Source organism: Vombatus ursinus, unplaced genomic scaffold (genome assembly GCF_900497805.2).
Source record: "Vombatus ursinus unplaced genomic scaffold, bare-nosed wombat genome assembly UNPS02015066.1, whole genome shotgun sequence".
NCBI classification, from domain to species: Eukaryota; Metazoa; Chordata; class Mammalia; order Diprotodontia; family Vombatidae; genus Vombatus; species Vombatus ursinus.
In genome coordinates, this window is record NW_020954844.1 from 118,997 (window position 1) to 134,958 (window position 15,962).

Here is a 15,962-nt window from a genome sequence, read left to right on the forward strand (position 1 = left end):
TCACCTCCTTCCTCAGCCTCCCTCTTGGATTTCACCTCCTCAGCCTCCCTCTTAGATTTCACCTCCTCAGCCTCTCTCTCTTTAGGAAAAAGTAATTTTCCTAAAACCAGATCTGATCATGCCACTTCCCCCTCACCCCAATACACACAGTCATAAACTTCAATGGCTTGCTATTGCCTCCAGGATCAAATAAAAAAACTCTGAGATTGGCAGTCAAAGTCCTTCATAATCTACCTTTGTCCTTCCTTTGCTGCCTTCTAACACCTTACTCTCCTATATGTACGCTTTGATCCAATGACCCTGGTTTCCTGGCTGTTCCACAAATAAGACCCTTCATCTCCCTGCTCTGGCCATTTTCTTTGGCTGTCCCCTATGCTTAGAATTACTCTCCCTCCTCCACTCCAATTATTGACCTCCCTAGCTTCCTTTAAGTCCCATCTAAAATATCATCTTCTACAGGAAGCCTTCTCCAGCCCCTCTCAATTCCAGTGCCTTCCCTCTGTTAAATATTTCCTACTTATCCTGTATATAAGTTGCTTTGCATATATTTGTTTGCATGTTGTTTCGCCCATCAGATTATGAGCGCCTTGAGGGTAGGGGCTGACAATTTTTAATTTAATGAAATTTTTTAGGATAAAATAACAAACTTCTCAGCTTAACTTTTATAGCCCTTCTCAGTGTGGCTCCGGATTATCCTTCCTGATTTCTTTTGAATCTCTGTGGAAGTCCCCAAGACCCTTTGGATTGGTCAAAACTGTTTTCATAATAACGTTAAGATGTTTTAATTTACCATGTGGTAAGTATCAATAGATAAAACTCACATAAACAAAAGCTCTTTGAGGGGGTCTTCTCTAATTTTTAAGAAGCTAAAGGGGTCCTGTGACCAATAACTTTGAGAACCACTGACTGCTGTAGATCATCCAGCCCAAATGACCAGTTTGGAGTTCCTCCAGGCCCATTCCATTATCTCTCTCCATGGGTTTGCATACGGCTGTTCCCCAAGCCTGGGAAGTACTTCCTCCTTGCCAGAAGCCTCTTAGCTTCCTTTCAGGCCCTGCTCAGGGACCACCTCCAACAAGAAACACCCCCCCCACACACATTCCCTCTCATTATCAGCCTTCTCTCCTGTGTCTTTCTGTCCCTTCTCCTCAAATTACCATGCATATACTTATCTGTTTCCACATTATGCTCTCCTCACCATTAGAATTCCAACTTCACGCAGAGAACCCGAGCTCAGCACATATCCCAGAGGTCATAGACTGGAAAGCTCCACATACGCCAATATGATTACTACAGCAAAGAAGTGGAAATAAAGCACTCACCCATTGATTGGGAAAGAGCTACCCACACAATGCTCTGTGAATGTTATGGATTATCACTAACATGTAAGGGACGATGGATTTGAGGAACATAGAGAAGCATGGAAAGATAAATCAATGGCGCAGAGTAAAATGTCATAATAATAATAATACCTAACATTTGTACAGCGCCTACCATGTACCAAGAGCTTTATGAATATTATCTCATTTGACCCTCCCAACAATCCTAGGAGGTAGGTGTTACTATTATCCCCATTTTGCAGATAAGGAAACTGAGGCAGACAGAGGTCCTATGACTTGCCCAGGGTCACACAACTAGTTAGTGCCTGAGGTCTGATTTGAACTCGTATCTTCCTGACTCCACGCCCAGTGCCCTCTCCACTGTGCCACCCAGCTGCCTAAGCAGAACTGGTAAAAATAATATAATCAACCAATCAATCAATGGGCATTTATTAAGTGTGTAATATGTGCCAAGCATTTGGCTGCACTCAGACAACATGAATGTAAATGCGCGCGTGAACACACACACACACACACACACACACACACACACACACACACAACAGGCAATTGGGCCAGTACCCACGATGTCACAGAGGACTCCCAGGTGAGGAAACTTTCTCTAATAAAGCAAGTTGGTGCCTTCTCTGCAACATATAGTGTTCCTAAGAGCCACCCAGAGAGGTTAACTTAGAGGTTAAATGACATGCCCAGGGTCACACATCTAGTGTGTTTCAAAGCTGGATCTTGAACCCAAGCTTTCTAGCTTCAGGCTAGCTTTATATCATCTCTGTCATGCTGTGTGCTGTCTCACAAAAATGAAGCAGAAGGAAACTGGGGGTGGGGGGGGAGGCAGTGACATCAGAAACGGCTTCGTGTAGAAGGGGGCACTTTTGATGAACCTTGATGGAAACTACAGATTCTAGTCAGTTTATTCAGTCAGCTAGCAAGCATTTATTAGGCATTTACTATGTGCCAGGCACTGTGGATATAAAGAAAAGGAAAAATAATCCTTGCCCCCAGGGAGCACACATTCAAATGCATGAAAAAATATGTGAATAACTATGTGCATGGAAGACTGTTGTCTTTTGTGCTGGTCACTGTGTTGGGGTCAAGGTACAATGTGTCTGACTTTTGCTGAGCAGACCAAGAAAATGCCAAATGGGGTCATGAAGAGTCAGACATGACTGAAAAATGACTGAACAACACACAGGTGACCTCCAGCCTAGTCTGTCTACATCTTGTTTGTGCATAATTGTTCATTTGTTGTCTCCCCTCCCCCACCCCATTAGACCATAAGCTCTTTGAGAGCAGGGACTGTCTTTAGCTCTTCTTTGTATCCCTTAGCACAGTGCCTGCACATAGTAGGTACTTAATAAATGTTTATAGAATAACTGACTCTCCATATTTCCCATGGTTTGCCTGCCCAGAATTGGCCCAGGGCTGGTGCTGCTGGTAAGATGTAAGTGAGAAGTTGCCTGCGTCCAGAGGTGGGCTACTACAAGGTGGGGACACATCATAGAATTACAAATGTAGGGGTGGAAGGGACCTCAGAGTTCGATGTGCTCCAAACCTCTCACTTCACAGATGAGAAAACTCAGGCTGAGACACGTTTAGTGACTTGCTTACCTCTGGTCATGCAGCCAGGGTTTGAGATAGGTCTTGGATTCCAGTCTTCCTGACGCAAGGCTAGCATTCCACAGATAATACTATGCTGCCACCTCCTCTCAGGGACCTGATGAAAAAAGTTAGGCAATAGCAAGCTGAAGAGTATGTGTAAGTAAAAGAAGAGTCCAAATCCATTTTGGGGAGGGTGGATTGCAACAGGTGGGTGTGGGGGTGCCATTTCAAGCTGAAGAGAGGTTGGACTGTGGCTATGGTCTGCAGTGACTCTTGGGGTCCGGAAATGGGTGGAGGGTTCACTCGGCCTGGCTAATTTGTAATTTAGGTAACACGGCTGGCGTCAGCCTTCCAACAAATGGAAATGCATTTGTCCTTAAGCAAAGGGAGGAAATAGCTTCGGGATCCCATCCTGTCCCACAAGCCCTGAAGTCTTTTCCCTACTTTTGAAGCTACCCTGTAGCCAGGGCCAGTTCAGGAGGGGACGTGAAGGCACTCATGTGCCATTACACGAATGTCCTTTTCTTCTAAAAGAGGAATTAGGGTGGCTGTCATTTATGTGAATATGTGACCATTTCCTCAATGGGAAGTTCCCAGTATGGGAACTGGTATTATTTACAACTGATTTCTCTCCTTCTCTTTCTCTCCCTCCCTCCTTCTTCCTCTCCCTTCCTCCTTCTGTCTCTCTCACACAGACATTTAGAACTGGAAAGAGAAGCTCAGAGGTCACTTAGACCAATCCCTTCATTTTACACATGAGGAGCTAAAGTAATTGGCTCCCACTCACTCAGGTCCAAAAGAGCCAGGCTTCAAACCCAGGTCTTTGACTAACTGTGGTGAACTCTTTCCGGTGCCCCACATGCCCCAACTCCCTGGGTATAGGGAGTCTGAGTTTTCATATCTCTATCCACAGAACTTAGGACGCCATCTGGCAACTGCTTGATCTATTGGCCTGAGCAAGCTTGGTAGAAATTCAATGATGTGTCTGGAGTCACACAATTAACATCAGAGACCACATTTGAACCCCAGCCTTCCTGCTTCCCCTAGTGTCCGCTGGACCTGCTTCCTCGGTTCTTTATTCATCTTAAACCTTTCAGGTAGTTGACAGCCAGGGGGAGCCCTTGCCTCCTTGGATCAGATCCTGAGGGCCAGAAGAAAGCAAATAGTGGCCCCAAGGATGGGTACAGATAATAAAATCATTCAAATTGACTTGAAAACCAGACTTTTTTCAGTCCACAGCCCAGTAGCTGCTGGGGCTCTTGCCTGCACTTTGGACACAGGAGCTTGGCTGGCCAGCTTTGGGCTTTTCTAAAGGCTCTGGGTGGGTCTTCTCCCCTCATCCCTGCCACCCTTGCCAACTTAAGGAGATCTGTTTTTGGTTATAACTCACAGAACCCAGTGCATGGTTTTCTCTACCATGTGTATATTTATTTGCCCATTAAATTAATGGTTGAATAGAAGACACACATACTGAGGAGGGGTCTTGCAACTGCAATTTTATTTTCTTTTGTGAAAATAATGTGAAACGGGGAGTTCAAATTGCTCCAAAGACATAAAAACAAAACAGAAATACACACAAAAAGAAGCATGGTGGGGGATAGGGAGGTGAGAGGGAGGGTCTCAAAACTTTGGCAGAATGTGTTAACCCAGCCCTCGCCAAGGGGTCAGGCCTTGGGGTCCAATCCTCACCCCTGGGACCATGAGGATGAGGTTTGGACTGGTCATGGAGACAAAGAAAATACAGACATTTTTGTGGAAAAGGTGGCTCACATCTGGTACACCTCCAAATGTTGAGGGTTAGGGCCAAAGTGCACCAAAGGAGCCCTCTTGTCGTCAGAGGATAGAAAAAAGATTCACGTCATAGGCATTGCATCTGGGGATAGAGGAAGAAAGGAGGTGGCAGGGCAGGGGCAGAAGCAGGTAGATAATCCCATTGAGGACAGGGGGAGGCTAGTGGAGTCATCAGAAAACAGCTTCTTGGTGGACAGCTTAGCACCAGGCAGAGGACCAGGGTTGGAGTGGGTAGAGACATAAGGCATGTTGGATATTGAGAGCTGAGAATGGGGAGGGATGAATACCTAGGGGTGGGAGAAACAGGGAGAGGTACCAAGTAAGGAATCACAGGGATTACAGACATGCAGACCAGAGAGAAGAGGTAGGAATAGAGGTTGAGGAGGGCTGGGGCTAGGGGGAAGAGAAATGTCTCCTCTGCACAGGTCAGTCCACCACAGCACAGAGAGGATAACAAACTACTTTTCAGGTTTTTTTTTTCCTTGTCTTTTTTTTTTTTTGTTGTTATTTTTAGTTTTTTTATTTAAAAAAAAAAAAAGCTCTTGAAATCAGCTACCGTTTACATCTACAAAGTGTAAAGCGCTGCTGTTACCAGACACTTTACCGAACAGTCCAGAGTGGTCAAATATTGACCAATAAAGTTTCCTTTTTATTTTTTCTGAATCGCTACTTCTGGAGGAGCCCCTTGGCAGCAAGGAGAGGATGGGGCAGGGTTGGCTTTAGTGAGCAGATTTGGTAACCAAGGAAAGAGGCTGGGCCTGCAGCCCAGGCAGGGCTTGGTGGGTATGGAGGGGAGCCTGGAAAGAAGGAGGTGAAGTCAATAGAGCTGTGGGCACGGAGCTGAGGGGGAGGGGCCGGGAGAGGAGAGGAGGCTGGCTGCCTAGGGGGCCAGAAGAGGCGGCTGCAGCCGCCTTGGCAGAGAGGAAGGCGGCTGAGTGGAGGGCCAGCTGGGCCCGGGCCTCTGGCTTGGTGGTAAGAGAGAGGGGCTGGGCTTGCTCCGAGTGAGTGGCTGCCGGGGCAGCTGGCGAGGCCAGGGCAGCGGAAGGGGTGGCTGGGGAGTCCAGCATGCTCCCATGGGAGGAGGCAGGGCTGTCACAAGGCTTCTCAGGTGGCGGGTAGTGTAGACACGGCTTCTTGTTCCTGGAGGTCAGGGCACCTGGGAGAAAACCAGAGGGAGCGTTAGGGGGTTAGGGGAGGTGCAGGCTTGGGGTGTAAGCTAGGGGATGGAGATTAGGGAATGGAGGATTAGCAATGCTGAATCTATGGAGCAATGTAGTATGGCAATATAGCTGGAGGCCCAGGGAGCAGAGCGCTGGACGTGGAGTCAGGAAAAGCAGAGATCAAATCTGACCTCAGACAATTACTAGCTATGTGACCCTGGGCAAGTCACTTGACTTTCTGTCTCAGTTTCCTCAACTGTAAAATGGGGATAGTAATAGCACTTATCTACTCAGCTTGTTGTGAGGACCAAAGGGTATAATATTTGTAAAGCACTTAGCACAGTGCCTGGCACATAGGTGCTTAATAATTATTTAATTTTTCCCACCAAGTGGATCGAAGGTTAGATGGAGCCAGAAGACCTGAGTTCAAATTTACTCTCAGACACTTATTAGCTGTGTGACTTTGGGCAAGTCTCTTAACCACTGAGCCTCAATTTCCTCATCTATAAGACGGGCATAATAAGAAACACGTATAACATAATTATTCTTAGAATCAAATGAAGAGAATACATGTAAAATACTGTGGAATCCTTAAAGCTCAATAAAATTACTAGCTATAATGATGATGATGATGATGATGATGATAAAAATTTATCATCATTGTCCTCTGAAATGCAGAGATCTCTGGGGAGGGCAATGAGCCTCTACTATATGAGGAGAAAGCAGCTAAGCTTAATGAACTAGGAAAGTATTGTAAAGAGAAGGCTAGACTTGGCCTCTGTAAGACGACCTCAGACACCTACTAGCTGTGTGATCCCAAGCAAGTGATTTAACCACTTTGTGCCTCCATTTTCTTATCTGTAAAATGGGGATAACAGTCATGATGATGATCAATTCCCACTCTGCCCCCTTTACTAGGTTGCAGGGACATCAAGGTAATGAATGTCAGGCCCTCTGCAAAATTTAAAACCCCATGTAAACGTCAGTTATTAATACGATTATCACCCAGCTCCCTGGAGTCCGGGAAATGAGGCATCCCAAATATCCTTGGATCGAGGGAGGGGGAAAAGTCATTGCAGCTCACTGACAGCAAGGAGAGAGAGCTGGCCTCAGAGTTGGGAAGTCTGAGCTATGAAACACATTGGCTGTGTGACTCTGGGCAAGTCAGTCACGGAACCTTTCCGTGCACCAGGCCATGCTGCAGAGGAGGGGTTGACCTGCTCTGGGGAAGGATTTTTCTCATTGGGAGTTCTCTATGCCAGTGAAACTGTAGAACAATCTCAGAACACAAAATTACTACTAACCTCAAAGGGAGGAAGAATACTTATCATCATGCCCATTTTACAGAGGAGTCAGTGACCTGCCAAGAGCTACATTGGTACGAAATATTGCCAACAATGCTTTCTCCACAGCAGGGGACCGAGAACCCAGTTCCTCCCTTGGTCTCCATGACCCAGGGCCCCACCCCTGCCCATCCCTGAAGCCCTAGAACACCAGGGAATCTCCTCCTTCTCCACGTTCCATGTTGCCCCGCCTCATTAAGTGGGGGACAGGGGTGTTCTGTGTCTGGAGAAATGGGAAATGGGTTAACAGTATAAGGAGGGGCTCACTCTCAGTCTCTTGAACTTGTGGCTGTGGCTGTGGCGGAGGCTGTGATAGCTGCTTCTCACGTTTTCTCTTCTTCTTCTTGCCCTGAAAAAGGAAGCCCACGGAGAGATGACGGCCTTAAAGACATGGTGGCTGCAGCCCAGCCTGGAAAAGCTCACAGGAAGAGAAGGCCCCCATGCCGGGGTTTCCTTTCTAACAATGGGACCTCTGCTTTTCCCAGTGGACCCCAGACCCTTCGTCCTTCCCTCGATGGTGACTTCCCTTTTACTCTGTACTTTATTGGGCTTCGAGTGAGGGAGACCTAGGTTCTAATGGTGCCTTAGACACTGTTCTTTCCTTGAGAGTGAATGCCACTGTGACACAGACTCTGGGCAAGTCACTATACTACTCGGTGCCCAGCCTCCTTTTCTTTAAAATGAAAGGGTTGGAATCCATGACCAGTCACTGCCTTCAAAGACTTTACATTCTGATAGGTGGGTGGGGACTCACCTGTTTGTACAGATCTTTTCTATATATCTAGGATTCCAGGATCATAGATTTAGACAAGGAAGGGCCCTCAGACATCAGTTAGTCCAATCTCCTTGTTTTGTAATTGAGGAAACCATGGAGCCCAAGAGGTTAAGCATCTTGTCTAATTAAGGTCACATATATCAATTAGGTGGTGCAGTGGATAGAGTACTTGGCCTGCACTCAGGAAGACCTGAGTTCAAATCTGGCCTTAGACATTTACGAGCTATGTGACCCTGGGCAAGTCACTTGACCCTGTTTGCCTCTGTTTGCTCATCTGTAAAATGAGCTGGAGAAGAAAATGGCAAAGTACTCCAGTATCTTTGCCAAGAAAGCCCCAAAGGGGATCACAAAGAGTCGAACGTGGCTAAAAAACAAGTGAACGATATGTATTAAATTGCAGAGGTGGGATTAGACCCAAGCTATCTCCACAGCTTAAAGGGACCACAGGCTTCTAAAGCCAGCACTTGGCTCTGACTTCCCCATGGCCACAGCTACTCTCTGAAACCTCTAAGCCAAGGAGACCTGGCAGTTGGAGTGGACCATAAGTGCAGTATGAATCCACAATGAGATTCAGCCACCAAGAAGTCTAATGTCATCTTGGGTATGGGCCAGGGAGGAGATGGTCTCATTTCATTCTGCTCAAGTCAGACACATTCGAGGAAGGATATTGATAACTTGGGGCTTGTCCTGAAAAGGACAAGTACAGTGAAAGGTCTTGAAGTTAGGTCATAGGCCCTAGTAATGTGTAGTCTGGAGAAGGGAATGCTCAGGCAGGAAGCTTGCAAGACATGTCTTCCAAGGATCTGATGCATTGTAACTCATAAGAGGGATTTGCCTTGTGCTGGTGGGATCTAGAAGGACAGACCCACAAGCAATGGTGGAAATCACAGAGAGGCAAATTTAATCTGGGGCTTGATGTCTTGGGAAAAGTTGCCTGAGAATGAGTGGCCTTGAAAAGTGATCATTGAGGTCATCCTCAATGGAGGTCATCAATCAAAGGCTGGTTGGATGAAATCTTGTTCACTGTGCTATACAAAGAGATTCTTATTCAGGTGGGTTTTGGGCTAATTGTTCCCAAGGTCCCTTCTAACTCTGGGATTCTGAGAAAGTAAACCTGAGGTGAATGCTGGGATTTAGGACCACCCAACATAACTCAAAGTTTCCTGGTGCAGTCTTTTTTCTCTCCCTAGACCTGGGCTTGCTTTCTTTCTTTTTTTTTAAATTTTTAGGCAATTGGGGTTAAGTGTCAAGTGTTTGGTCTGAGGCTGGATTTGAACTCAGGTCCTCCTGACTTCAGGCTGGTGCTCTATACACCGTGCCATCAAGCTGCCCCACTAGACCTGTGCTTTCAAGGACGTAGGAAATTCTACTTATGCAGAGAGGCTCCTGCCCTGCAACTTAAATTTCACTCAGTTATTCAGAGCAATGAGAGGTTAAATCATTTGCCCAGAATCACACGGCCAATACTGTCAGAGGAAGGACTCAAATCCAAGTATTCCTGGCATCTACCTGTTGACTAATCTTCTTAATTCTTCTTCTTCTTTTTTTGGCTTTTTGGTGAGGCAATTGGGATTACGTAACCTGCCCAGCATCACACAGCTAGTAAGTGCCAAGTGTCTGAGGTCGGATTTGAACTCAGGTCCTCCTGACTCCCAAGACTGGAGCTGTACGTACTGTACCACCTACCTGCCCCTAAGTCTTCTTAATTCTCAGAGCCTGCCTAAAGCTTCCCAATTCCCTCTCTTTGCTGAATCTTACAGAGGTTCCCCTAGCCTAGGGTGTATACTTACATAGTTGTCCCGTGCTGACCAGGTGGGATAGAGCTGGGAGTGAAGCTGCCTCTCTTTGCGGGCCAGCTCATAATACTTGGCTTGTTCTTCCCTTGACAGCGAATGCCACTGTGGGGGAAAAGCAAAGACCAGGAGTGACAAGCTTGAAAGGGAAGAGATTTCTCCCCAGCAGTCAGTCAACAATCATTTATTTATCACTTTCTATGCTGCAGAAACTGTATCAAATGTGGAGGATACAAAGTGTCAGGGGCACAAACAACTCCTGCCCTCAGGGATCTTACCTTCTAACGTGACAGTAAGTGTGTGAGTAATAAAAGTAACTAATGTGTAAGTAACTTGATACATACGCAATGCAGACAGGGGAGATGGAAGGGGAAGGCACTAAGAGCTGGGGGAAGCCAGAAAGAAATTCTCCAGCAGGTCATAGGTGAGTTGAATCTTAAAGAAAGCCAGGAGGTGGAGAGGAAGAGGAAAGGCATGGGGGCAGACAGTGCAAAGTCCCAGAGTCAAGGGATAGACATAGGTTTGAAACAGCAAGGCGGCCACTCTTGTAGTATGTGGATGGCAGAAAAGCGTATCAGGACTGGGAAGGGAGGAAGGGGCCAGGTTAAGAAGAGTTTTAGACGCTGAACCCAGGTTTTGCTATTTGAGCTTGGAGACGACAGGGAGCTCCTAAAGCTGCTGAAATGGGGGCAGGGGTTTATATTGTCAGACCCACACTTTAGAAAGAACACCATGGCAGGTTAGCTGAGTGGAGGATGGAGTGGGAGGGAAGAACAAGGCTCCGCCTCTGTTACGAGAACCCTGCCACCGAAAGAAGTCATCTTTGGAGTGGGCAGCCATGGAGGAGAAAGCTCTCTCTTTGGTAGGGACCTTCACTTCCTCTGGGGCACAGTGACATCATGAATCATGTCCATCAACAGACATTTATTTAGTGTCTACTTTGTGTTAGTTATGGTGCTAAGTGCTGGGGATACAAAAAAAGAATCTGCTCTCAGGGGGCTTAAATTCTAACGGACAAGGACCTCAATGTTCAGCTGGATTATGAGTAGAAAGACCCAGGGAAAAGTAATTCGACTGTTCACACTCCTTGACCCAGAGATTTCACTGCAGGTCAAAGACAGAAAAGTCATATGTTTGCCAAAATATCGACAACAACATTTTATGTGATAGCCAAAAAACTGGAAACACAGTGGCTGGGGGATGGAGGACCAGACTACGGCAGAGAAATACAAACCTGGATATTACTGAGATGTAAGGAATGGTGACTATGAAAGATTCAGAAAACCTTGAAAAGACTTGTATAAACTGATGCAAAATAGACAAGCAGAAACAAGAACACAACACTCACATTGACCTTCACAATGCAAATAAACAAGTAAAACAAAGTTACACATAATTATAATGACCAATTTTGGCCCCAGAGAATGATATACTATGGGCTATGATGCAATATAAAAATAAGATATGACAAAATGGAATTAGAATGACCAATTGCCACTTGTCGTTAGGGGGGGTGGGAGACTATGAGTGTGGAATGCTTTAGGTGTTTATCACAGTCAGGAAAATTTTGCTTAACTTGTTTATTTTTCTTCCCCCCAGGGGAAGGCTCCTTGGGGTGCAGCTGAAGGGGGCATATTCAGAAGTGACTGTGATATATCGAAACAAAAGACTTCAATGGAACTTAACAATAAAAAATGTCCAAAGAGCCATTTAGGATTCAATGTGATAATAATGATGATGGTGATAAAAAAACAAAAACAAAAACAAACAAACCACAAGGAGACAATGGAACCTTTAAGCTGCTTTAAGCTTCACTAAAGGCTGTTGGATTGGCTTGACCATGGGAGAGGTGGGAGATTCCTACCCTTCTTCCCAGGATCTGGTTGATGGCTGCACTCTCCTTCAGGGTACACTCGGCGACCACCTTGGCCCTCATTTCCTTCATATACAACATGAAGGCATTAAGAGGCTTCTTCACGTGGGGCTTCTTTTCTTCTTCCTTTTTCACCGTCACTGGGGATTTCCTGAGAACAGATGGGATTGGATAACATTTGGTAATCCTCACTGATCCATCCTTGGGGATGGCCTGTTCACTCCTCTGCCTTGACCTCTATAGAGGCCCTAGGAATGGGGAAGTGAAGAGAAAGCTGGGGGCCCAGCTCCTATCACTTCCCAGTGGCTACTATGGCTCCTATCAGTGGTGTGTCTGCTATTCTCTACCAGGTATGGCAGTGGAACAGTGGAAAGAGGAACAAATTTGGAGTCAATAGGCCTGTGTTTATATCCTATCTCTGTCATTTGCTACCTATGTTACTTTTGGCAAGTCAGGTAAATTCTCTGTGCCTGTCTGCTGAGTGGTGTCTGGTGACATCATTTGGAAGGTTTCTTCTAGCTCCCACGTTTTATGGTACCAACACACTGCCTACTCTACTGAAGGGTACAAAGAGTCCTCTGATGTCTCTGGGAAAAGGTCCAGAATGGAGGGAATGGAACAGAAAAGAGTACAAGTAAACTATTTCCAAGGGAGGAAACCTAGGGAATAGTTGTCAGTACTGTTTTGACCTCCCAAGCTCCCTTCCTACATCACATCATAGTTAATGCACTGGGGCATGGGGAGAAAACCTGAAAAAACCAAAACCTCCCCACTCCTCTCTGGTGTAAGGATTACTTACGCGCTCACGGACGGGCTCATGGTAGGGGGTGTGGGTTCCTGTTTGACGATGGGTGAGACGATGGCCGGATGGGGGATCCCTGATGTGGGCAGACCATGGTGGGAAGGGGCCACCATGTGTGGAGAGAACCGACTTGAAACCAAACTGTAGGGAAACAAAAGATAAGAAAACCTGTGAGCTCAGGGTTAAGCCTGGGAAACTATTCAGTTCCAGGCTTTCGATCAGAAACCACCCTCAGCCCTAGGATGGAGGCTGAGGAATGGGAAACTGAGCTCCTCCGCAGAGAAAGACAGGTGCCAGTTCATTCAGTCTACACAATATGCCCTAGGTTAGCTCTGGACACAGAAGGATAAGAGAACATTGAGAAGGAAAGCTCCAAGGGTCAGAAAAAGGAAGAAAGGGAGGGTAGAAAGAAGGCAGTCTGAATCAACAAGCATTTATTAAGCACTTACTGTCTACCAGGCACCCTGTGAAGCAAAAGGGATACAAAGAAAGTCAACAAAAGGACTTCTGCCCTCAACGCTCACATTGTAACAGAGAGACAACATCCAGGTACTGTGTGTACAAGACAGATACAATGTAAACGGAAAGCAGTCACAGAAGGAAGGGCCTCTTGCAGAAGCGGGCTGGAAAGCAGCCAGGCAGATCAGCAGGCAGGGCATTGCAGGCAGGAGGGATGGCCAGGGCAAAGGCGAGGAGATGCACGATGGGGGGCCCTGTCTGAGGAGCTACAATAAGCCAGTGGTGCTAGACGGAAGGGCCAAGGGAGAGCAGTAGAAAGCTTAGTTGGAAAGAGGTGAAAACAACAGAGGGTCAAAGAAAATTCAAGAATACAGCATCTCTTAAGTTCCTTGTATGTGTTGTTGTTCAGTTGTGTCCAACTCTTCATGACCCCATTTGGGGTTTCCTTGGTAAAGCTAATGATGCGGTTGGCCATCTCCACTTTTACAGCTGAAACCGAGGCAAACAGGCTTAAGTGACTTGTCCAGGGTCACAGAGCTAGTAAGTGTCTAAGGCCAGATATGAACTCAGGAAGATGAGTTTTCCTGACTCCATACCCAGCACTCTATCTACTGTGCCATGTAGCTGCCCCTTCCATGTATCAGCATACCAGAAAAGAAACAGTTGCTGCCCTCATTGTATTAGAGTGAAAAGACATTCACACAAGAAGAAAAGAGGAGAGAAGGGGGAAATAAGGTGTGAGGACCAGAAGAAAGCGGGGCAAGACAGAGGGTTAGGTGGGAGAAGGGGGAGGACCATTGAGATGAGGATGGGAGGGACACAAGGAGAGGGTGTGATGGCGGAAGGCCTGCAGCAGATGGCAGGGGATGGTCCATGAATCAGTGTGTAGGGAATATGGAGGCCACTGGGAGCGAAGTAGGAGGGTGAGAGGGGAAAGGAAGGAGGCATGAGAGTGAGGGGTCAGGGTAGGAAAGTGAGAGGAAGCAAAGCCTAAGGATCAGGGGAAGAGCTAATCACAGGAGAAGAATCAGAGAGTTAGAAGTAAGGGGGTATGAGGGTCAAGATTCCTGGGGTAACCCAGCATGGGCTTCTAGCTATATTCCCTTTGCTGTTGAGAGAAACTTTGCAGAAAGAATGATTCCTAAAGCAATGGGAAGAATTCTAGATAGGGAGGCAGAGGATGTGGATTCTGATTTTGGCACTGCTCCTACTACCCCTTACTACCTTTATGATATTGGGCAGGTCACTTCATCTTTCAACTGTCCTAGGTAACTTTTAATGCCTATAAGCTGAGAGAAGCTATTGACGTGCATTGGCATAGGATTTTCTCTGTGCCAGCTAAATCACAGGTCTGTTCCTATCATCATCCCTTTCACTGGAGCCAGGTGCCTTGGCAAAGAGGAGCAGGAAGGAGCGGAGAGCCCCACATCTCTATTCTGATTGACAGGAGAAAGGCCAATCTCGATTCAAGGAGAGAAGAGTAACTTGGAAGGGGATAATCCCCCTTCTCTGGGTGCCAGCTCAGCCAGAAAACTTACCTGGACATTGAGGCATTCATGGCAAGGGCGGGGTATGGGTGCCGGAAACCGCCAGGAGGGATGGAGTACATCGGCTGTCCTTGCCTGTCAAACATCAAAAGCAAGGAAATCTTATCAGGGTGTTAAGAAAAGTGGAGGCTGATAGAAGGGAGGAGGAGAGAGAGTAAAGATGGCTAGATTCTGGCAGAAAGGGGGAGGTGGGTCCCCAAAGATGGAAGAGGGGAGTGGCATCTCATCAACCCTTATACTGCCTGAGATGCAGATGGCCAGGAAGATCATACTCTGGATTATATACTGGATATAGAATATATATACTATATATTTTCTCTCTATATATGATATATATACAGAGTATACTGGACTATACTTTAGGGTACCCCTCCTAGGTGGTCTGCTCTGAGGTAGGTTAGTATAGGTGATCGTGCTGTTTAGGGGCTGGGGGAAGAGAGAAGGGAGAGGTTACAATCTTCCTTACTGTGGGACAAGCCAGCCCAGTGGATGGGGAATCTGACCGACAGCTCCAGGAGATAGCGGGTAATAAGGCGACAGCTCAGCGGGGTGAGGTGGCCTGGGTATTCCTGCTTCAAAAGAAAGACCCATTACACAGTGCCCTTGCTTATCTTCTAAAGCCCTGTTAGACCCCACCAGATTTCCTGGTATCCCCTTTCATTTTAATCACAATAAATAATCATAATAGCTAGCATTTATATGGTTGGCTGCCGGCCTTCATTCTTGAAGAGGACCAAAATGATATCACTGTGTTAGAGTGAAGTTACAGCGTGTCCAGCTGTGACTGATCAGACCAGTATGGGCTCAGAATGCTCTACCATAGGTCAGGTGCAAATAGTCCATGTGAACAATTGGGGTGGATGCTCTAAATCTGCGCATGTCTCATTTCTTTTGAGCCACATCAATTCTGCTTTGCTCATAGAGCACAGTACCTTCTCTGATGAGGGCACATCGTGCTGGGTGGTCCTGTGCCAGTGTCTCTCACACAATTAATTCAAAAGCATTTATGTAATTGATTTAAGGTTTACAAAGTGCTTTACATGTTATCTCATTTGATTCCCAAAACAATCCTCTGAGGTAGGTGCTTTTATTATCTCCATTTTGTAGATGTGTCTGAAGCAGTATTTGAACTCCGGTCTTGGGGACACCCAGCCCAGCACTGGGGCCACTGTTGGACCTAACCGTCTCATCCCCTACCACATTCTCTCCCTCTAAGTCACTCCCTAGAATTGCTGTCCAGTTGAAGTTGATATCTGAGGATGAGCAAGGCTGTGTACTGGTGTTATCAATCAACCAACAAGCATTTATTAAGTACCTACTGTGTGGCAGGCTGTGGGTATACAAAGAAAAATCAAATAGTTCTTGCCTTCAAGGGGCTTATATTATTAATTCTGCCAGTTGCAGTGCTAGGAGTGCTCTCCCTTCATTGTGACAGAATAAAGGACACCAGGATTGACAGAGACACTATACTGCCTCCTTA

At 46.5% G+C, this 15,962-nt stretch overlaps 1 protein-coding gene across 2 annotated transcripts in view; it reads right to left on the minus strand.

Moving 5' to 3' along the window:
- Window positions 1–4,417: 4,417 nt before the first annotated feature.
- TCF7L1 (transcription factor 7 like 1) overlaps window positions 4,418–15,962 on the minus strand; it is a 219,838-nt gene continuing 208,293 nt past the window's right edge. Inside the window, exons 6-12 of one of the 2 annotated variants that reach the window (XM_027846145.1) lie at window positions 14,949–15,054; window positions 14,474–14,557; window positions 12,474–12,617; window positions 11,666–11,825; window positions 9,799–9,906; window positions 7,501–7,582; window positions 4,418–5,886 (exon numbers count right to left, since the gene is read on the minus strand). In XM_027846145.1, coding sequence (XP_027701946.1) covers window positions 5,450–5,886; window positions 7,501–7,582; window positions 9,799–9,906; window positions 11,666–11,825; window positions 12,474–12,617; window positions 14,474–14,557; window positions 14,949–15,054 — 1,121 coding nt within the window. In that variant the 3' untranslated portion in view covers window positions 4,418–5,449. The remainder of the gene's footprint in view (window positions 5,887–7,500; window positions 7,583–9,798; window positions 9,907–11,665; window positions 11,826–12,473; window positions 12,618–14,473; window positions 14,558–14,948; window positions 15,055–15,962) is intronic. The other variant, XM_027846147.1, reaches the window with a different exon arrangement.